The 23049-nt window shown below is 32.9% G+C and overlaps 3 protein-coding genes across 9 annotated transcripts; 2 read left to right on the top strand and 1 right to left on the bottom strand.

Moving 5' to 3' along the window:
- Positions 1-124: 124 nt before the first annotated feature.
- On the bottom strand, positions 125-1335 carry LOC110671619 (chlorophyll a-b binding protein CP24 10A, chloroplastic). Its single transcript, XM_021834125.2, has 2 exons — positions 938-1335; positions 125-818 (listed from the first exon to the last, which is right to left on the bottom strand). The coding sequence occupies exons 1-2, from the start codon at positions 1150-1152 to the stop codon at positions 269-271; spliced, it is 765 nt and encodes a 254-aa protein (XP_021689817.2). The 5' UTR covers positions 1153-1335; the 3' UTR covers positions 125-268.
- A 3120-nt stretch (positions 1336-4455) lies between these two features.
- LOC110664620 (probable protein phosphatase 2C 62) lies at positions 4456-13466 on the top strand. Of its 3 annotated transcripts, XM_021824368.2 has the most exons (10): positions 4457-4776; positions 4862-4912; positions 4996-6098; positions 7541-7668; positions 8485-8551; positions 9364-9448; positions 10224-10393; positions 11697-11840; positions 12597-12725; positions 13098-13466. In XM_021824368.2, exons 1-10 carry the CDS (start codon positions 4563-4565, stop codon positions 13275-13277), a joined length of 2271 nt encoding a protein of 756 aa, XP_021680060.2. In that variant the 5' UTR covers positions 4457-4562; the 3' UTR covers positions 13278-13466. The 3 variants fall into 3 exon arrangements, 2 of the variants coding, with proteins under 2 accessions (XP_021680061.2, XP_021680060.2); XR_002496703.2 differs by lacking the exon at positions 13098-13466 and having other exon boundaries at positions 11648-11840; XM_021824369.2 differs by lacking the exons at positions 12597-12725; positions 13098-13466 and having other exon boundaries at positions 4456-4776; positions 11680-11823.
- Positions 13467-15344: 1878 nt separating this feature from the next.
- On the top strand, positions 15345-19027 carry LOC110664621 (uncharacterized). Of its 5 annotated transcripts, none has more exons than XM_021824375.2 (3): positions 15345-15483; positions 15778-16008; positions 18651-19027. In XM_021824375.2, the coding sequence occupies exons 2-3, from the start codon at positions 15791-15793 to the stop codon at positions 18745-18747; spliced, it is 315 nt and encodes a 104-aa protein (XP_021680067.1). In that variant the 5' UTR covers positions 15345-15483; positions 15778-15790; the 3' UTR covers positions 18748-19027. The 5 variants fall into 5 exon arrangements, with proteins under 5 accessions (XP_021680067.1, XP_021680062.1, XP_021680065.1 ...); XM_021824370.2 differs by having other exon boundaries at positions 15351-15483; positions 15783-16008; XM_021824373.2 differs by having other exon boundaries at positions 15368-15556; positions 15783-16008.
- The last annotated feature ends 4022 nt before the right edge of the window (positions 19028-23049 follow it).

Raw genomic sequence — 23049 nt, 5'->3', positions numbered from 1 at the left:
GGATAAATTATAATTCTATGTTATGAAATCACTCAAACCAAGCTTTTGAGACTCAAGAATAGATTTTAACATCTCTAGCATCTTTATCATATACCAGAGGCAGAATTAATTCATGACTAGCAAATGCAAGCCAAAGCCAAAAGAATTTTGAATTATACTTGAGGGAACTCATTACTCATGGCTATCAGATGACATTTCCTTCCTCATTGTCCTCTAAATGAAACACTGTATCTACATTCACATTTAATATAAATTTCTTTCATAAATTTTACAACCCAAGAGCTCCAAGAGGGGTCTTTCCCTGACCAGCCTCAAAGTAGAAAATTAACATGGCAACCATGGCAAGCCTAGCATGCTTAATCTCTGCAACTTTGAGTCTATCAAGCTTTTCCACATCAGGAATGTAAACTCCATTCTTTATTGTCCCTGCAAGCCCTAATGGATCAAAGAATTTCCCTCCCGGGTATCCCTGTTCTCCAGTGGCATTAGCAAAGTTCTCTGCAGTCCTTGACCATGGAGTTGCCCATTCCACCGACTGTGAATCGGGGTTGAAGAAATCCACCCATCTCTTGCTCTCCACCCATCCCATGAGCAGAAGCTGAGTTCCTAGGAGAGAGCCAAACGAGAAGGGTGCAATGGCACCAGGATCAGCACCAGCCTCAAACCAGGGGATGCCACTCCAGGCTTGTCCTGCAAAGATTCCCACCACGGCAGTCATAGCCCACCGCCCATGGATAAGCTCTGCTTCTCTGTACCATTTGAGGAATGCTGGATCCTTGCCTAAGCCTAGTGGGTCGAATCCATAGTCACCTGGAAGCCTGCAAATTTGGATTAAATTTCAGCTGAAATCTTTTAACATTCCATCACTAAACTAACACAGATTCTGACATCAAAACAAGCTATAGCAGACGGCAAAAAATAGAGAAAGATTACTTACGAGCCATCGAGCCACTCAGGGTCAATGAAGTTGCCACCAGCTTTAACACCAGGGATCCAAGATTTCTTTGGTTTAGCAGCAGCCACAACCACAAACTTCCTTGAACCACTTCCCGTTTTATTTCCTCCAAAACCCAGCAAGGCTTGAGTTCTCTTCCCTCCACACAAGAAGGAAGATCCCAACCCATTAAGCAGAGCACCAGAAGTAGCGGCCATGTCTGCAGAATTCAAGCGATTATATTACTATATTTTAGTGGTTAAATTAAATTGGGCTTGAAAATAAGAACAGTTTGGTGGGTTTTGAAGGGAGAGTGAGTATCTAAAGAGATGGTTTGTGAGTAGCCATGTAGGATAATGAAAATCTAAAGTAATTGTGTTGGATAGATTTCGGACCAATGAGAACTTGAGCTCCATCCCAAGTCCTTTCCTGTCTCCAACCACGTGTACCTTTGTCTTTTTTCATCTATTGGTGTGGGGTTCCCATCTGGGGATTTTTTTTATAATTTTTGTTTAACCGATAAATAAAAATAATTATCTAAACTATAATCTATCAATTAATTTTTAATATTTTAAAATAAGCATGCATATTTTAATAAAATTATTATAATTTTATTAAGAAGTATATCACTTTCTTATCTTATTTATCTACCTATTTATCATAAAATAAAATTTAAAATTGAGTAGAGATTTGTGTGAGCTCATACATAGCATAATGATCAAGACGCGAACTAATTCTTTGAGATCTTATATTGATTATGGATAGCGTCCGTGAGTGAGATTTTAAAGATTCTATATTGATTTTATATGGTGTCTATTGATGAGAGAGGTGTGTTTGAGTCCGTTCCGAACATAATGACCGAGGCATAAATCGATTCACTAGGATTTCATATTAATTGTGGATAGTATATGAATAAGATTTTTAAAATTTTATATCGATTGGGGATAACATGTATAAGTTAGATATAAAAATTAATATGTACGCTTTAGCAAAATTTTCATAATTTTATTAAAAAATGTATCTCTTTTCTGTCCTGTTTATATAATAAATTTAACACCTAATTTGTAATTTGGGGTTGTGGGAACAGTCACTATATTTCAAATTTTTTTATTGAAAAGGAGTTATTTCAAGTAGTTTAAAATTTATGACAAAATAATCAAATTTATGATCAAAAATTAAAAATAAATTAAATTGAATATCTAGTGAAATTGAAAATTTAGCAAAAAAAGAGAGTAAGACTCAAAGACACCCTGCATAAGACTTGCAGTCTTGCATACTAGACTTCAGAAAAGAGCCACGTCCTCCAAGCTTTGGCTCAACACTTGAATGATAGCCATGTCCTTTTTGGCCACTCCTAGCATAGCAACCTCACAGCCAGCTTTCCACCCTCTTTCTCCTCCTTTCACCATCACTCTCCTCCTCTGCTTCACTTACAAGCGTAATTGAATTGAGCTGAGTTGATATAATGTCAAGTTCCAACTTAACTTGAAACTTTGACTTTATCAAGCTAAGCAAGATAAAAAGGAGCTTATTAGTTTTAGCTAACTAATGATGAGTTTTAGTTAATTAATTTCAGTTTATTAGTTAGTTGACACTCGCATTTAGTTGCAACTTTCTCATTAGTTTTCCTTCTTTCTTACTTATTTGTAGGGGTGAGCAGATTTCGGTTCAAATAGAAAAATTGAATCGAATCGAATCAATTCGATTTAATCGGTTCGATTTTAAAATTCAATCTATTTGGTTTAGTTTTATATTATAAAAATTTCAGTTATTTCAGTTCAGTTTGGTTTTGAAGGGAAAAAAATCGGTTAAACCAAACTGAACCGAATGGTAATTTATATATTTAAATCGAACCAAATCGAATAGAATTGATTTTTGAATTGATTTATTTTTATGGGAAATTTATGAATTATATTTAATTTTTTGTTTATAAATTGTTTAATTTTATTGATTAATGGTTATTAGGTTCAAACCAAAATAAAAATTAAACCAAATAACTAAAAAATAAGTCTAAATTAAAAAATCAATCAAAAATCAAAACCGATCGGTTTAAATCGAACCGAACCGAAATAGAGCGATTCGATTTGATTTTTCATCCATTTCGATTCGGTTCGATTTCTAAAATATGTAATTTAATTTTTATAATTTAATTCGATTCGGTTCAATCTAATTCGATTTGAATCGAATGCTTACCCCTATTTATTTGTATGTAAACTAAAGTCAATCATTGAATGAAGTGAGATTTTATTTTTCCTTCTCAACCTTTTTTGTAATACTCAAGTTGACTCGATTCTAAACCTGGAAGTTCAAAGTTCAGATTCAATTTGATCAGATTTAAAATTTTAGAACTCAAACTCAACATTATGAGATATTTAAAATGACAAAATGCTCAATTTAGTTCCTGTACTTATTGGAAAGGTTTAATTTAATCTATTTTTAATTTTTTATCTAATTTCATAAAAAAAATTCAATTTAAGATCAATTGAACCCAAAACTTAAAATTTATGAGTTAAATTTCTTTATTTTTTTATTTAAATAAAAAAATAAGAGATTTAATTTCTCACCAAATTATCTGATTTATTGATTTAAGCTCAAAAATTAATAAGCTCAATTTCTTTATTTTTTTGATTTTTAGACTAAATTAAATTTAAATTGAATTTTTTAGATTAAATTAAATAAAAAATTAAAAATAAACTAAATTAAACCCTCCCAATAAATATATATAGGTAAAATTGATTTTAGAATAAAAAATTCTTATATTAAAAAAAATCATATTTAAAATTTTTTTATTTATAGTCAAGTTAGGAATTTTCTCAATTAATTTTTGTATGCTAAAATTAAATTCAATTTTAATTTTAAGAGTGTACTGATAATGCATTTAAGATAAATAATTTTTCTATAGTAAAATTAAATTTAATTAATAAGAAATGAAAATTCTCATTTTTACTAATTGAATTAATTACATTGGCTTTTTTTAAAATAAATTATTTAAAAAAATAAATTAAATTTTCATAAAATTATTATTGATTTTTAATTTTTAAAATTTTTTTTAATTAAAAAAATTAAATTATTTCATTTTAATAAGAATTAAAAAAAATTACTATATTAAGGAATTTAATCCTATAAATTTGGATTAAATATATTATTTTTCCTATATATCCATGATAAATTTAAAACCTAAATATTCAAAATACTCTTTTACCTTGTTATTTTAAATATATCACGACATGATATCACAACTTTTAAATATTTTTCATTTAAATTTTTTTATTAACTAAATATAATATTTTTAAATTTATAAATTTTAAATTTTAAATTTAAATCTTAAATTATAATTATAACCTAATTGAATTGATTTTTTTATAAAATTTTAATTTTTAAACAGATGAATTATATTATTATACAAAGAATTTAATTGAATTGAAAAGTATTTAACTCCATTGGCCGAAAAAAGAAACAATAAAACGACCGTTGATCTCAACGTTTTGTAGCCTTATCCAAATATAAACAACTAAGCTAAGATCAAGAGTAATGACCTTCACCACTTGCTCTGTGATTCTCTCTCTCTAGCTAAACTCCATCATCTTCCACTGCCCCTGCTCGCTGTAAAACTAAAAGCAGAGCTTTAATGGCTGATGCTGTTATTGCTAGGTCTTTAAGCTTCTGTTCTTGCTTCCACCCTTTTTTTCTTTCTCCTAAACCCATTCTCTTGCCTTCTCTTCCAACTGCTTCCAAACGCACTTCTTCTTCCAAGATCCTTTCCTCTCAAAAGTCTTCTTCTTCTTCTTCTTCTTCCTTCCACGACGCCGTTTCTGGGGATTACGGCATTGTTTCTACCTCTGGTAAGCTTCGGTTTCAGTGTTCCTCTGATGGATTCTTTCTCTATTATCAATTTGCAATTTAAATGTTATTGTTTTTCTTCTGCAGAGCACTCAGACGGTAGCGTTTCTGAGGGTTTCGGCATCGTTTCTATATCTGGTAAGCTTCACTTTTAGTTTTCCTCTGATCAATCTTCCTCTTTTATCAATTTGCAATTTAAATTGTTTTGCCTTTCTTCCCAGAGCATTCGGATGGAAGTGTACTCTTCCGGTTTGGAGAGATTTCGAAGAATGTTCAAATGGGGAAAGAGGAAATTGTTGTTGATGATTGTGTTGATGAATTTGAGTTAGGCGGAGAAGGTTCTGATACTGATCATACAAATGGAATGAGTGAAGAATTGTTGGAGGATTCTATCTTAGATGGTGAATCAAGTGATGGGAATAATGTCAATGTCCTTGAGATGATCAACTTTAAGATTTTAACTCCTCCGGCTAATCAATCCGAGCTTGATGGTGTTGTAGAAGTAGAAACTATTGGTAGGAATAGTAACGTTACTAGTTCAGCTATTGATTCGGAGCTGGACATTGTTTTTTCTGAGGAGGAAGTTTCCCAAGAGGATAGTATTAGTGAAGGTGAAATTGTTAGTGAATTGGTTGAGTCTGATGTTGAAGTACCCAATAACGTTGCATTGCAAGCTGAAACCAAAGAGAATAACGAGGTCCAAGTTATGCATCTCTCTTCAGGTAGACAGGAACATAGCATGCAGCAGCACACGGAGGCAAACAAGATGACTGTTCATGAAGGTTCCAGTCGTGATATCGTTGAAGTACTGCCCGATTCGGCTTCCTTTGAGGCCAAAATCATTCTCGATGACGAACCAACCTGTGATGCAGTGGATGAGGAACCAACTCATATGGCAGTGAATGAGGAACCGACCCATATCGCAGTGGATGAGGAACCAACTCCTAAGGCAGTGAATGAGGAACCAACCCATATTGCAGTGGATGAGGAACTAACTCATAAGGCAGTGGATGAGGAAACAACTCGTAATGCAGTGGATGACGAGCCAATTCGTAATGCAGTGGATGAGGAACCTGCACAGCTTGTAGTGGATGAGGAACCAACTCATAAGGCGGTGGATGGCAAACCTACTAGTAATGTAGCGGATGAGGAACCAACTAGTATTCAAATGCATAAGGAATCAACTCATAATACAGTGGATGAGGAATCAACCCATATTGCAATTGATGAGGAACCAACTCCTAAGGCAGTGGACGAGGAACGAACTCGTGTTGCAGTGGATGAGGAAACTATTAACGTTGAAGTAGTTGAGAGCTCAAAGATGGTTAACTCTCGTTCTCTTTTACTTTTAAGAGCTAAGTTTTATGCTAACTGTGAATGTCAGTGCAGCATCTTGTTTACTATCAATTAACATGGGTTACTTCCAGTACCCATATCACTGGATCATATGCTGTCTTTTGCTTTTTGGATGGGCTAGGATTTGCTATCTTTTAGTCCTAGGTTTTGTGGTTATGAATTTGTTGGGTCAGGTGCTATACTTGTTCCGCCGTTTTGAACCCCATAAAAAGGTTGTTGTGATCCCTTCCAGTATTCCCCCTGTGATGCTGCATCACCATTTAAATGGGGTGCATTTTTTTTTTATTTGGAAAATCCAAATGCATTAATTGGCCTTATATGTATATACAAGGTCATTTAGTTGACAATTATTATGTTCATTTAATTGCAGTTGCTAATTAACCATAGGAGCATCTGCTTGAAAACTAAAATTCATTCCATGACATGATTAAAGTAATCTTGTGATATTGTCTTCAAGAAGTCCCAATTTTATGAAGTTTATTAGAGAACATGTATGCACTCTTTTGCTTTTCATGCATGCATGTTTGCATGTTTGTACATCCATGTAAAAAATTTGTAATGTTGCTTGCTTCTATGGAAGAAAAAAGTTGCTTACCAAGTATTGGATCTAAGGCATGCAGTGATATGAACCTGCCAAACTCCATCTCAAAAGCTAGCTCACAAGGGGAGGTTTGCAAACCCATATATATAACACCCAAGACCTCTATGCAGAACCAATGTGGGATGCATCATTACTGACCCCTTTAGACTGAACGTTCTCGTGAAGCAACTAGGGTCATGAGTCGTTCACCCTGACCTTTGCTGAAGAACGTCAGGAAACCTTTGTACATGGTTCACCGATCCATACAGGGTGAGGCTCTGATACCAAATGATATGAACTTGCCTAACTCCACCTCAAAAGCTAGCTCACAAGGGGGGTTTGTAAACCCATATATATAACACCCAAGAGCTCCTTGCAGAACTGATGTGGGACGCATCATGCAGCATGCCTCGTACTCTTGTGATGAGTTGTTTAGTTGGTATATGCATTCTTGTGATGATTTGTTTATGGTTTATACATGACAAGTTCATGTTGACTGGCGACTGAATTTCAATAATTTGGGGTGAAATGCTGTTATTTTCCCTTTTAATCATTGATGCTACCCATTCTTAGAATTTCAAAATTTTCATTTCGAGATTGCTGCATAATATGAGACTCCAATATTAGAAGTAAGCCTGCTAGATGATTTTATGTTCTACTATCACAATAGATTTTATTCTTCTAAAACATATCTCCTAGTTGTGCATACTTTCGTTTGGAATTAGGAAGCCTCAGGTATCTGTGAATGTAAAGAACACATGCAAAATTTTTCATAGTACACATGTGCAAACAATTGTTTACACCATATGTAGTTTCATTATTTGTTGTAGTTAGAAGGCAATCTGCCTTCCTCAAATTGGGTTGAAGAGATAGCTGGAGGAGATTACAGCAGTAATAATGCAGATATGGCAGTTCCTCACGTAGAAGAATCGCAAATGAGAGTAGCTACTTTGCCTATGTATGTCACCAACTTCCTTTCTATCTCCTTTTCCCTCAGATACGGTACTTCCAATTCCTCCAAATTGTTAGTCCTTAGCCTTCTATGGAGAATGGCTATCTTTGCAATTTATAGTATATGTGGTACTATTTTCAATGCTATTGCAAGAGCAGTTTGAAATTGCTGATTAGCTTTTTTGGAGTTTTTTTAGCTAAAACATGTAAAATTGACCTTAAGTAAGAACAATATATAATGCCCTCTAATCAACATAAATATATTCAAGATGGTGTTTTACTTAGGAATAGCTCCACCAATAATGTCAATCAAACCCTTAGTCTTTGGAATTTTAATATTTTTACTTGAGGTGTGCTTAAATAGAGCAATTGTCATTATATCATATAACATGTTGCTGATTATTTTATGGTATTCAATGGAAGCAATTACTTGTTAATCTTTGGTACATCCTGATTTGAGTGATTAGATTGTCCCTCATTATTTTCATTTCTAATTGAGCAAATTATTGTGCAGAAAGCTAAGATGACTTGCCATAAAATCTCTTACTTTTACCCTTTAGCCCTTTTCTATTGCTTTTTGAACAATTTCTTGGCATTTCAGATTTCTAAACTCTAATACTGAATTTAGGAAAATCTTCAATTTTTTTTTTTAAATTCATTAATTTACAGTTATTATTCCATTGTTTTCTGGAATATGAAAAAAGCACAAATCATGGCCACCTCAAAAAAGCTAGTAGGTAGAAGAAGAGAGGTAACCTATTTGTATAAATTGTATGTTCTGTTATTCTGCTCTTGATATTTCTTTGCTTTGTTTTATAAATAGGGAGGAAATCTCTATGTCGGGATTTTTCATGTTTTGTGGTGCTGCATCACTGCCACATCCCTCTAAGGTATCTCTATGATATGGCCACAAAGTCCATCAGATTTTCCTTTCTTTTTTATGTTTTGATACAATAGAAATTCATTTCATGTATAACTTCGAGAGTTAATATTAGAATTTTCAGAGCGAGGAATGAGACTATGATGTGGAATTCTTTTGCTTGCAGATACCTAAATTAGGCATTGGTTTGAACTTTTTTTTTTTTTGCTTTTTGGGATTCTTGTGTAATAATCTGGTTCCATGCTCTGTAAAGCAGTATTGGACGAAGATTAGAATTGGGAGTTATATTCAATGTAAAATTAGGAAATTTTGGAGTTTTTATTATTCAAGAATTCTTTTAGTTTACGTATTTAGTATTTTATTTAGGAAGTTTATCTTGTTTAGTATTCCTAATTGGGGATGGATTAGGATTAGTTCATATGTTTATTTACAGACTTATTATGACTTTGATTATTGATTTGAGCAGTAAAAAATGAGATTTTGTTTCTCTTATCTGAGAATTTGTTTCTCCCCGATTTGAGAACGTGTTTTTCTACCCTATTTGTTCTTCAAAATGTGTTTCTCTTGATCAATTCTTCCTAGTTCTGCATCATTCTATTTATCAAGTATCTAGTTTTCCATTGTAATGTTGTAGGTTGATGAAATGCCTAGAAATTCATTTGCCTGAGTTTTGAAGATAGATTCTCAACTTAAAATGCAAAACTGCTTGCTATTAAAAAATGAACCTGGAAACTCTACATTGCCTTGAGACTTTTTGTGACATGTTGTTTTAAATGAGGCTAAAGGTTCAGGATAAGTAATTCAACAAATAATAATTTCCAGGCATTGACAGGTGGAGAGGATGCATATTTTGTTGATAAAAACTGGCTCGGTATTGCTGATGGAGTCGGACAGTGGTCACTTGAAGGTATATATTTTCATGTTACTAAATCTAAATAAAGCATCCGTGTTAAGCCTTTCTATACATATATATATATTCCTTCTGATAAAATAGCTCCAATCCTAAATATTTTGATATTTACCAAATTATTGCATGCCCCAAATCTCTCATGATGATTTATCACAATGCTGACAAATTAAAATTTTCCCTGGCATTGATTATGTATTTTTGTTTATTCTTCATTCGTCCTACGTCCATTTCCATGTATGATCACTAGGAGAGTTTTGTATCAACATTTTAATACAATGTGGAGGATTAGATATTCTCCCCCTAATAGATATAAGAAACCTAAACAGGAAAAGCAAAATAAAACTGACAGTAACATTTCTTAAGCTTGTTGAATTTTACCTATAGGATTCCTTAAGGGCCCCTAAAGCAGTAACCCATGAGGGAGAGCCAACAAAACAATTTTCTAACAATTGCAAAAGCATACTTTAATTCTCAAAGGTCCAGGCATTTCTCTCCAACTTGATACACCAAAAGCTAGTAGCCTCTTTCCTCCCGCCTGAGGCTCTAAATTTAGGGCTTCTTTGGTGACATTTCTGAGTTTTTCTTTTTCCTCTGTGTGTGTGTGTGTGTGTGTGTAATTGTTGTTCATTGCAAAGCTCTAAACAAATGTTTCTTTTTTTCTTTTTTTTCCCCCCTTAAACTGGACAATTTTGTGTAAACTGAAAGCAACGTTAGTGTAATCTTGGATTTATGCATTCCAGGCTTAATTGTTTTGGTTCGTTTTATTTTGCAGGAACTAATGCTGGACTATATGCCCAAGAGTTGATAAATAACTGTGGGAAAATTGTGGTTGATAGCAAAAGCACCCTAATAACTAACCCGGTGCAAGTTCTTGATAAAGCTGCCATGGAAACAAAATCTCTCGGATCATCCACAGCTTTGGTTGCTTATTTTGATGGTCAGGTAGAATCATTTGAACTTAAGATGCCTATCCTCAGTTGTACATTTACCAAACTGGAGTGAAATGATTTGCTTTTCAAAGCACATCAATAATTTGACCCTCAAATTTATTTGAAATATGATTATGAAAATGCCCTTTTCTCTAATTTCGGTATCCTTCATTGTCAATGTGACCTTGTGATTTCTAAAGGGCAGTGATGTCTTGAGGTATGAGTATGACTCAAAATCTTAGATTTAAAGACATTTTCTTATTTTGTGAGAGAAATATTTCTCAATTGAATTAGGATTTTGCGTTACTTTATTCTCTCTTGTATTTGGATCCACTTTTAAAGGACATACTGTAACAAAATTTTGCCTTATTGAATCTGAAGGTTTGGTTGTATTTTGGGGCTTAAGCTATGTCTATGATCCTATTGTCCATCATCAAATCTTCTCCGTCATTACTTTGCCCACTAATGCAGGTCAAGGGCTTGACTATATTTTCTCACTCAGTTTTTGTTTTGATTCACAGCTAAGATAGAATCTAAAAGTCTTAGTTGACTTTTACTTTATTTTTTAAAGAACCTTCTTGAGAAGAGTCTGCCATATGTAGTCCTAACTCACAATCTATAACATTTTGCGCTTGAAATGCTCTCAGATTTCAAACCCTAGCATTTTTGTTTTGTTGCCTAGGACCCTAGGACTTTTACCTTTGTGCAATGCTACCCCTTATCCACAAGCATAGGGTATTTTCTTATATAGTCTCTGGCAAAATTGGTGAAGGTCACATGTTACCATAGAGGAGAATTTGGGGTAGCAAGATGAAGTGGAAGAAGAGGGCATCAAGTGAACAGTGATCCGATTTTTATTCCAGTCAGTGTTCTCCTATATTTTAAGTTATTCCTTTTGAAGGATCTTGAATCGTACATGCAAACATCAAATCATAAAAACTTCCCCCACCTCCATCCTCTTTTTGTAACCAGATTAAATGGGTACGAGGAGCAAATAGCATGCTTGTTATAAGTGGTATTTTTTTAATTTATTAATTTTATAAATGCTGTAAGAGCGAAACACAATGTAATTACAAATTTAGACAAATTGTTCTCACCTTATCTAAAGTACTTGATCCAAATGATGTTTAGAAGTAGTCAGCAATATGCCATCGTTTCATTTGTCAAGATGGAATTCTGCTTGTCATTTGGGAAATCAATCTTACTATATTGTATTAAATTAATGGTTGGCATTCTTTAAGGGCTGATATTGCTAATTCTTTTACAGTTCCTGATTGCACTGCTATCAACTATTCATAGGCAATTTGAATTGGCAGGCTTTACATGTGGCTAATATTGGAGATTCAGGATTTCTCATTATAAGAAATGGCACTGTTTTTAAGAAGTCTTCTCCAATGGTGCATGAGTTCAACTTTCCATTACAGATAGAGAAGGGGGACAATCCCTCTGAACTTGTGGAGGTAAAATGCATTGACTTTTTCATCTCTTTTTGCATCTTTATTTTTTGTTTCTTATTGGTTTCAATTGTACAATACAATTGCAAAGCATCGGGTTCAGGGTCCAGTGTTGTTAAACCCGTCCATATGATATATAGCACTTACTGATTTGTGTGCAGCACTGCAACATCTCTATTTACATTTCAATTTGTTTGGACCATAATTCCGTGTTCGAATTTTAATTCTGAATAAAAACACAAGTTTATTCTTACTGTTCACTCATAAAGCAAAAAATGTTTGCAAAATACAGCCATACATTTATCGTATTAGAATTGAGAAGCCTAAACTTATAACCTGCTGGTTTGCAACTACACATGAATGCACGTTCAGAGTTAGCAAAACCTATGGATCTGAACTAGTGAACTTGTACCCTCTAATTTGGTGAAGCGCAATCATGCAAAATTCATTAAGGACAATGCGATGGATGTAATGTTAACAACTACAATTCAGAAGTAGCAAAAAAGTTAAGCATGATCTCATGGATTTTCAAAAGTGAACTTGCCTCAACCGAATAAAGAAAGTCCACTAATTTATATTGCATCATGTTCTTGCTTCTATAAAACTTTTGAAACCAGAAGTTTACTATTTCTTTGAAAAATTTAGTTTGTGAATTTACATTAAACCATATGCACTCACATGCACGTGGAGAGGCATGTTGAGTTCACAATCTGTTTTCAAGTCTTGTACAGGTAATCATTTTTGCCAAAATTTGTGTTTCAGGAATATAAAATTGATCTGCATGAGGGTGACATTGTCATCATTGCTACAGATGGCCTTTTTGACAATCTATACAATCAAGAAATAGCTTCAATCATCTCCAAATCACTGGAAGCTAGTTTGAAGCTGCAGGTGCTAATTCTGAAAGACTATCTTTTCACAATTCTACTAGCGTTCCTTAAAATGTATATGTATGATGAAAATGAGTTTTAGATCATCTTTTCACAGTTTGAGCATGGTTTTTTGAGCACACATAATAAGTGATGGTGGTCATGTGAATCACCCTCCATTTGTTATTACGTTTTTATGATCGACTCGAAAATAGTTATAAAATTATAAATTGTTCCCTTGAGTGAATTTCATAGGGCTCCACTCAGTGGAAGTGATAAGCAAAGCTTTTTGAACCTGCTAGAAAATTCTTACAGCTTTCTTGTTGACAATATCTGGGTATGTGTTCACAAATGATAATTTGTACATATGTTTGTACTTGTGTTTGTGGTTCAGGAAATAGCAGAATTGTTAGCCGTGAGTGCTCAAGAAGTGGGGCAGTCATCATCCATAAGAAGTCCATTCGCCGATGCAGCCCAAGCTGCTGGTTATGTGGGATATACCGGCGGCAAGCTTGATGATGTAACTGTCATTTTATCATTAGTGCAGAAAAGATCCACCTCTACTGTGCAATAGGTTTCCTTCTTTACACTGTTACAGTCCTTGTATATGCTTAAAATATTTCTCTTTTTGTCTTTTTTCTTTTTTTTGGTGCTAGTTCGATTACTTATTTATCGAACTAGCTCGTGTTAAGAAAAGACTTGATTCTTTTTGTAATGCTAATATGGTTAAATTTCATAGATTCACATTGGCCTATCATCGGTTCACATATTGGCTATTATGCCCTTTTCTTTTGCAATTCATAGGATAACAAAATTGCAAAAGCATGTAAAACTTCTAATGGCTACAAATACAAATCACAATTATAATAGAATGACTTTTGTAAATAAAATATGTAATTTTATTTTATCAATAAAATAATTTTTTTTTTTTTTTTTTTTTTGTTAGAAAAAAAAAAGTTTTTATAAATATTTAAAAATAAAATTTTTTATATGAAATGAAAAAAAAATTTTTTTTTTCAAAAAAAAAAAGTTCAAAAAAAAAAAAAAAAAAAAAATATATGATTTAATATTATTTTTTTTTTTTTTTTCATGATTTATTTCAAAAGAAGTCAATATACTTGCTGATAAATTATTTAAATTTTTAAATAATAATAACTATAGTTATGTTTTCTTTAATAATCCTTAAGGTTCCAAATTATTAAAAAAAAATTATTCTTCAACTAATTAAATTTCGTTCCTCTCCTCCCAAAAATAAAAATCAATTAAATTTCATTAGTAAATTAATCAGAATACACACTTTAAATTTAAATTTAAGGATGTTTCATTCATAAAAATGAAAATTAATTAATTGGTCAAAAATTGAAAAAAAAAATTACATTTATTTCGTCTTAATGAGAGTGTGCCTTAAGATTGTTTGAAGAGAGAATTTAATCTCGAACAGATAAAAATTAATTAAAAATATAAATTAATTTTAATAAAAAATAAAAGATTAAACTTTATTGATTATTAAAAATAATATATTATAATAATATTATATTATATATAAAAAATTAATAAAAATTTATATATAAAAAATTAAATTACGAGTATATATAATATAATGAGTATAAATAACGCGCAAGCATGTTATAAAAACTTAGTTTAAAATAGTTAAGTACATGATTATATTTTTTAACACAGTTTTGGAGCAAATTGTATATTTAGTTAAAAATATAATTCTACTTTTCATTTTTTTTATTTGAATTTTTTTATATTTTATGGGTTACAATATAATTTAGTATATAAAATTTGATTAAACTTATAACTTAATTCGTGTAATTAAATAATTTAATTATTAATATTTTAATAAACATATAAATTAATCACTGTAATTAGAATTTTAATTAAGTTAGCATTAATTTCAATAAAAATTATAAAAATGTTATTAGCTTTATTTTCAATTTAAAAATAATTTAATCCTTTAAATTTTATTTTATTGACAATTTTTTTCCTAACATTTAGTTAAAACTATAACTTAATCTCTATAATTTTAAAACTAAATAATTTAATTATTGATATTTTAATATACTTACAAAATAATTTATATCATTATAATCATTAGAATCACCGTTAATTTTTTATTAAATTTAGTAAAATAGTCTAAATATTTTTAACTCTATTTTTAATATAAAAATAATTTAATTTATTAAATTTTCATTTTATCAACAATTTGTGTACATATTCATATTTTATTTTTATTTTTTATTATATACAATAATATAATATATGTAAATATCATAAATTGAAATATATATAGATATATAATTAAAAGGATAATGACAAACAGAATTTTATAAAATTGTTTAAAAAAGAAATTATTAATAAAATAAAAATTTAGAACTGAATTATAAATAAAATAAATTTTTAAAAATTAAATTATTTTTAAATTAAAAATAAAATTAAGGGCATTTTATTTACTAGAATTTACGGTAACATGATTTTAATAGAAATGATTAATTTATAAATTTATTAAAATATTAAATTTTAAATTATTTTATTTTAAAATTATGAAAATTAAATTATAATTTAATCAAACATCAGAAATTAATAATTAACCTTATTTTATATTTAACATTTCAGATTAATTATATTTGATTTTAAAATTTTAGAATTATAATTTTCTAATTTTAAATTATTAGCCCTCCATGTCTCCATCGAAACTGATCTAAACTTCTCCAACTTAGCACAACGAAAACGCAGCCCACCCGTTCCTTCAAAACCTATGACAGTGGCTATCAACGGCGAGTAACCCTGCTAAACTCTCATCGGAAAATCGAAAATTTAGTTCAATTTTTTTTTTTCATGATTTTCTGTGTAAGCATCGACTGAAAATTCATTCACTGTATTTAGAATAAGCAGGTAAGTTGCCCTGTTCTCGTTGGTTCACATTCGTACCAACTGTTTGTTAAAATGTCTAAATGTACTGAGCTGCTTTGAGTTGCCTGTTTCTGTTATTTCTATGTTTTATTTGGGGTTCTTAGGAGATTGATCATGTTTTCAAAAGTTACTAATTCTTTACCGTATTTTTGAATTAGAAAAGAAGTGAGAATGACTGGTGGCGGCTTAAAGGGTATTTTGGCTGCCGCTGTTACCCAAGGGGTGGCTGAGGCAAGGGCAAGGATATTTGGGCATGTGCTTAACCCTGCAGGGCACAGATCCCCCCACAAAATTTTGCGCAAGAAGCTCATCGGTGAGAAGGTCGCGCAATGGTACCCTCATGATATCAAGAGGGATGACCCACTTATTATGGCCCGCCAAGAGCAAGAGTAATCCTCATTCTTCCTCACTTGTTTCCTAATCTAATGTGTGATTTTGTTAATACATTGCTTTAAGAGTTCTTTGAAATTATGTTGCTGGATCGCTCATTTGGATAGAACTATTGATCTTGAAATTGCATGGACAAATTCCATTTCAGTTTTAAATTAGGGGAGCAAGAGGGTGGCAAATTGTTAGGGAATACAGTGTTGCTTTTATTCATGTTGTTTGTTGAGTTAGGATGCACTTCCCCATGTGGCAGTAGCGTTGCTATTGCTTATTTAGGAAAGTAGGGATTCGTGGTGGTAGCCAGTATCTGTAGTCTTCCATGCATACAAAATCACTCTTAAATTTAGAATCCCACAATTTTTGGAGCAGAAATGTATCTTACAGATTTTTTATAACTATACTAAGCACAAAACCTTGTTACTGTTGCCTTTTGATTTACTTCCTAACAAATTACAAATGCATGTTGAAGATAGTGGTAGAAACCATTGCAATCAGAGGATAAGATAGTAAATAAAGATAAAATTTTGACCTGCTTCTTTTTTTGTTTCCTTACTTGTTAAGAATCAGACTTATTAGCTATCCAAAACTCACCCCACCACACTCCTTGTGAACCTTTTACCACCTCAACGAAGCCCCAGTTCTATTCAACATATACATTGGTTAGATATAGGTCATTTACTCAAATTTGGACTAGTTTGTCACCTAACTGCATCCCGTATACTGGCAATTGCAGCTGATTATGTGTGTAGTGTCTGGGTTCTCTAGTTAAATAAATCAAGAACTTGCATGCAAAATTTGTAATTAAAAAATGCTGGATTGCTTAGGATTTCCATTGGAGGATAGAGGGAATGGTATAAACGATATGTTCTGAAGTTATAAATTTACTTTGAGGAATAAATGATATAGTTTTCAGGAAGACAATTTTAGATATACTAGTTTTATGATATAATATAACAATTTTGCATTCAATATAATTCTCAACCTTTTACTTGTATCTATTTTTTCACTTATTATTTTTTTTAAACTTTTTAATATATATTTGTATTACTTAACAAGTTATAATAGAATTACATTATAAAAAAGACTTCTGTCTTTTATTTTCCTCTTATTATAGCTGCTGTAATTTGCTTTTTATAATTTAATTACATTGTATGGTGTTAAAACCATAATATTATAGACAAAAAAAATTTAAAATATAAATTCATATAAGAGAAAAATGAAAATTAAAAGCAGAAAAATATAAACTTAGATTTTGACTTTTTCTATTAAATTAATTGCTTTAGTAAAATTTAATAGCAAACAGAATTTCGTAGTTAGACAACACAAATATATGATTGGCTAAAGTAGTCATAATCAAGTAGGATTAAAATTTATACTTACAATAAATTAAAATAAAAAGTAAAAGTAAAATTTTGTTTGTTAATTAAATAAATAATTAAGTAATATTAGTTTTACAATTACTCCAAAGCTAGAGTTTTGGAGAAGTACTCTAGAGTCAAAGGGTTTTAAGTTAAGCAGAACGAAGACAGAATACATGCATTGCAAGTTCAGTGAAGGCCAAACTGGTGATAGGAAGTGGCTTAGTTTGGGTGGAGTGGTACTGCCCCTAAAGTAATCACTTTAAATATCTCGGCTCAATCCTTCAAGTAGATGGGGGATGTGAGGAATATGTTAGTCATAGGATTAAATCCGGATGGTTGAAGTGGAGAAGTGCCACGAGAGTTTTATGTGATCGCAAGATTCTCAATAAGTTGAAAGGAAAATTTTATCGTATAGCTATACGACAGGCCATGTTATATGGTAATGAGTGTTGGGCACTGAAGGAGTCGTATGTGTCTAAGATAAGAGTTGCGGAGACGAGAATGTTAAAGTGGATGAGTGTCTATACTAATACTAGATAAAGTTCGTAATGAGAGTATTAGAGAAAATGTAGGAGTGGTGCCAATTAAGGATAAGTTGAGAGAAGGGAGATTGATTTGGTTTGGTCATGTAAAGCGTAGACATACGGATGCTCTAATTAGATAAGTAGAGCACATTAGGTTAGAGGATAAAAAGAAAAGAATGGGTAGACCTAAATTGACTTGGAGGAGAGTAGTAAAATATGATCTAGAAGTATTATACATTTCCGAGAATTTGACCCAAAATCGTTTAAAGTGGAGAAAGAGAATCCTTATAGCCGACCCCAAATATTTAGGATAAAGGCTTAGTGGAGTAGAGTTGAGTTGAGTATTAAAGTTATTTTTGTCCATTCATAAGTTAACTCTCTAATTTGTTCTTCTATATATATATTGTTAGAAGTGGTGAAATACAAAATTATATTACTCATGGAGAAGCCTTTATTTCTCAGTGAGAAATGAATTCTTAACTGATAAAATGCCATTGTTCATTGAGAAATTAATGCAGCATTACAGTGAGTTACTGAATCATAAAATTTTGTTGCTAAATGTGACTCTGTATCTCATTATAGTTAGTACTTGAAATTGAATAACCATCTAGAAACTTGTTGGCCATTGAGATGCTTAAATTTATTTTGCTTTTCTTTGTTTGTTTTGAGTTGCATTACTGAAGGCTGGAATTAACAGCCATTAACAGTTTTAGGCATTTATAATAATTAAATGTTTTCAAATTTATCATGCTTTGTTAGGCGTTTATCCAAGCTTGAAATGTTGAAGAGACGTGGAAAAGGGCCACCCAAGAAGGGCCAAGGAAAGGGAGCCATGAAGCGAAACAAAGGGAAATGATGTTTTCATATTCTCTTTTTCATATCAGTCCTTGGGTAGTTTTGGCAATAAGTTAGTAGTATCTGGCATTTTCAGCAACAACTTTGGAACTGATACGGCCGTATGATGTTTCTTTTCCTTTTAGTAGTTTTATTAAATGAATGAGCATCTATTGTCGACTATGTACTCCTAATCTCCTGCACTATGAACCAGTCACTCAGGCAGGCACTCAACCTCTAACTAGACCTGACAGAGTAAATTTTAACTCATACTTGCCTGCATATAAGTTTCCATTTTTTCAGTTGGCATTCCAATGTCTGTGGAGTTTGATTATGGAAAACTGATTACAATGTCAGGCAAATTACAAAGCCTTGGAGACAACATAGCTGGAGCATTACCATCTTTGTGTACAATACATGTAGACACATGTAACTAATAAACCCCTAAAATTTGAGTAAGCAAAATACTTGATGCACGCTCAATTAGGTGATTGAAGATGATAATATATTATTGTTAAATTTTTTATAATTATAAAATTAAATAAATTATAATAATTGCTTTAATTCTCTCCTCTCTGCATGTCAGAAAGCTCTACCAAATTGAGCATTGCTGATCATAAAATGAAGTGAGAGTCGAGGGAATTGATCGGTATATGCACTGCTAATACTTTTATAAAATTTAAATGTTAAATGGGATGCAACTAAAAATGAAGATACCATACAAAGGTTAGATTAAATAATTGCACTTTTATAAAGTTTGGGTTTCAAGATCAAATGATGTATTCTGCCTAAAAAAATCTTATGCCAAGTTGATCTAAAATTTGTCTCCACATTAATTTTGCATTATATTATAAGCTTAGTTCCAGGAAATAAAAAGCAAACAGCTCCTGATGAGAAAGGTACAGCCGAAGGTAAAAATGTTTATATGGAAGCTTCTCCATAATACAGTACCAGTAAGAGCAAACCTGGCGTCTAGAGGCATCCAGATAAGCCCTCAATGCCCTTTGTGCCATAGCAGTTATCCTACCTGAATTAACACATTAAATCTGTGTTCAATCATTCAAAAAGGACTTGTATCTCGTAGCTCTTGTTCTATTTGTTGTCGCCAAAGCTCAAGCCAAGTTTCTGTAAATTACTAGTAAAAATAGAATGATTAGAACTTGATTTTTTTACTTGAACTGCTGAGGTATTAATAGGTATAAGATGAGCTTTTAGTTACAACAGAATCCTATAAACAAGTAACTTAAATTTGAATGAGTGTATCTAATTTGTTACATCATAAATTATTTGAATTAGTCAAGGTGATTGAGATTTATCCTTCATCTGATCTTTTCCCGAACTTGAATCTAAGATAGGGATATCCTTAACACTCCCCTGCAAGATTGAGGAACCATTCTGGAGACCAATCTTGGACCTGTTGAGTTGGAATTGCTGCTTGGACAATGGTTTAGTTAGAAAATCAGCAAGCTAATCTTTAGAGGAGATGTGGGAGACTCGAAGATCACCTTTTTGAACTAAATCTCTGACAAAATGAATATCAACTTCCAGATGCTTCATTTTAGAATGTATTACTGGATTTTGACATGTATACATAGTGGAGATATTGTCACAATGGATTGTAGGAGGTGAAACTGAGTAGCCAAGCTCTTGAAGAAGTGACTTAACCCATTGTACTTCGGCAGCAGTTGTAGCTACAGCTCTATATTCTGCTTTGGTGGACGATCGAGCCACGGTCCGTTGCTTTTTGGAACTTCAACTGATTGGAACTTGACCAAAAAATAAGATAAATCCAGAAGTTGAAGTTCTATCTGATGGATCACCTGCCCAATCTGTGTAACACCCCAAAATTTTAAATTTTATGAGCATTTTTGGTATTTTAATTTTATTTAAATTTTAGAAATTTTTTTGAGATTTTTCAGATTTTAAAAATCGAGTTCGATTTTCCGAAAATATAAACTTTGATGAATTTTAAAAATTAATTTAAAGACCACGTGGCAAAACTAAAAATATATTTGGAGTCTACGTATTTTTCTGAGTTTTCTGGAATTATTTTCGGAATTTTTGGACCTCGTTTTTGGTCCCGAGGCAGAGTAAAAATTCAAAATTTTATATTTCGAATCGAACCGACTGAATCTAACCGGACCGGATCGGACCGGTCGAATCGGACCGGCTCCCTTCCCTTTTTCTTCCCCGCGCGCGTCGTTCCCTCTCCCCTTCTCTCTCTCTTTTCTCTCTCCTCCTCCCGCCGCCAGCCACCACCTCCACTGCCACCCAGCCACCGGCGCGCCACCTGCCACCCCACCACCGGCCGCCGTAACGGCCGGAAAACCGCGTAATTCTCCTCCTCGCGCAAGCGTTTCGACTTCTTCGGCCAAAATCCGGCCGATCCGGCCATCAATTGGACTGGGTCTTGTGTCTAAAATCATCTACTCGACGAGAGCTTTCCATAGACACCAAGAACGCCGAAATCCATCGAGCGGTTTGTCCGATTTTTGCTCGGGAAGATTTTAGCCCATTTCGACTTTTGGGCTAGATTTCTTGAAAATCGTGAATCCCACGAGAAAACCGAGGGTACCAGCACGCTCCACTTGTCGAGAGCTTCGCGGCGACATAAAATTCAAATTTTTCCGACACCGTTTTTCGGTGGGTCCCATGGAACTTCGTAGTATTTTTCCGAGCATTTAATGAGCTTAGAAAATTCTGAAAAATTTATGTACTAACCCCCGTGTTATGGGCTTCGTGTTGGTATCCTCAATTCGCAGAAATTGCGATTGATCGGTGCGGAAATTCCGCCGCATGCACTGCATGTGAAAAGTCTCCGAATTGGACCGAGGTTTTGGCTAGCCCCATTGTCGACGCCCCAGCGCGTTCCCAAAGTCGGAATCGCAAAGGTAAACCCAACCTTGTTTTTACGTAATTTTCTAGTGCTTAAATAGGATTAAAAATCAGTAAAATATTCGTGGTAGCTTAGAAAATTATGATTCTTTTGCAATAGCTTAGTAATATTGCTAAGGACCGCGGGCAAAGTTTTAGAATTTTTAGAGTCGATTTAAGAAGTTTTGCAAAAATTGTCAATTATAGGGACTAAAGTGAAATTTTACATTTTGTGATGGATGATTGATTTGATGGGCCCAGGAGGGGCTGTGTGATGTGATTGAGTTGTGGATATATGGATTGTGAGTATAGAAGTGTATTTTGAGCCCTTTTGCAGGTTGGGTAGGTCCTAGGTATAGGGGAGACTCTGCCGGATTTTCGGCACGACTTAGGACGTATTGGTCTTTTTCTTTGATCGTATTGAGTCATTTATATTAAATGATTGTAATAAAATTGTCAGGTGAGTGATGACCTTCTTCCTCCGCCCACCACAAATGATTGTCATCAAGTCCTGTGAGTAAAATATTAATTTTAATTGTAATTTCGGTATTATTATATGTTCAGCATGCCCATGCATCACTTATATGCATATATTTATGTAGTTAAAATCTAGGCACGATTTATGTTGCATTGATAACTGTTAAAGTGCCATGAGTGTTGTTGTGGTAATTTGGAGCGGCAGCGTGCGTTGGCGTGCGTGTGATGTGGTGTGGACTATGGATAGGACGGGTAGTCACGGCTTGAGTTCTTCGCTGGGATCCGATCCTTCGGGGGGTAGTCACGGCTTGAGTTCTTCGCTGGGACCCCCGATTTGGTTATTAAGTGGAAGTCCGAGCTGAGTTCTTCGCTAGCACCAGGTTGGATTTAAGAGAGCTGTATATGTGACACCCCTTACCCGTGTACAGTATACCCGAGTAAGTAATGCCACACGGTGTACTGGCACACTCTAATATTCCTCAATTCATTTATATCATGCTTTTGAAGTTAATTTATGAAATATGATTTATTTTAACCATTTATCAAAAGCATTATTCATTTGAGGTTCCGAAGATTTTAAAGAAAATCCGGCGGAGTACCGGCTAAAAATGGAGAAAACAGTTCTTCGGAACCTGTTAAAAACACTTCCAATATTTGTATTTCATCATCTCCAACTTCAATATCCAAAATTTCAACAATATTTCTCAATTTCAATTCTCAATAAGCTTTTCATTTCTCAAACATCCATTTCTCATATACAAGCGATAAATACATGCTCAAATTTTTGCATTCATAGCCATAACTTTCATTATTTACATGAACATCAAAATATATTACATGAGTTCAAATACATATGAGAAAGTAAAAATCTGCTACAAAATATCAAAATGACAAAATGACACCTAGTGCCCTACCAATGCAATCGCAGTAGTGAGGTGACACGGACACTGTGCGGATCTACAGGATGAACTCA

Source organism: Hevea brasiliensis, chromosome 17 (assembly GCF_030052815.1).
Source record: "Hevea brasiliensis isolate MT/VB/25A 57/8 chromosome 17, ASM3005281v1, whole genome shotgun sequence".
Taxonomy (NCBI): Eukaryota; Viridiplantae; Streptophyta; class Magnoliopsida; order Malpighiales; family Euphorbiaceae; genus Hevea; species Hevea brasiliensis.
Note: the sequence above shows the minus strand (reverse complement) of the source record. Positions and strands in the feature narration are given on the sequence as shown.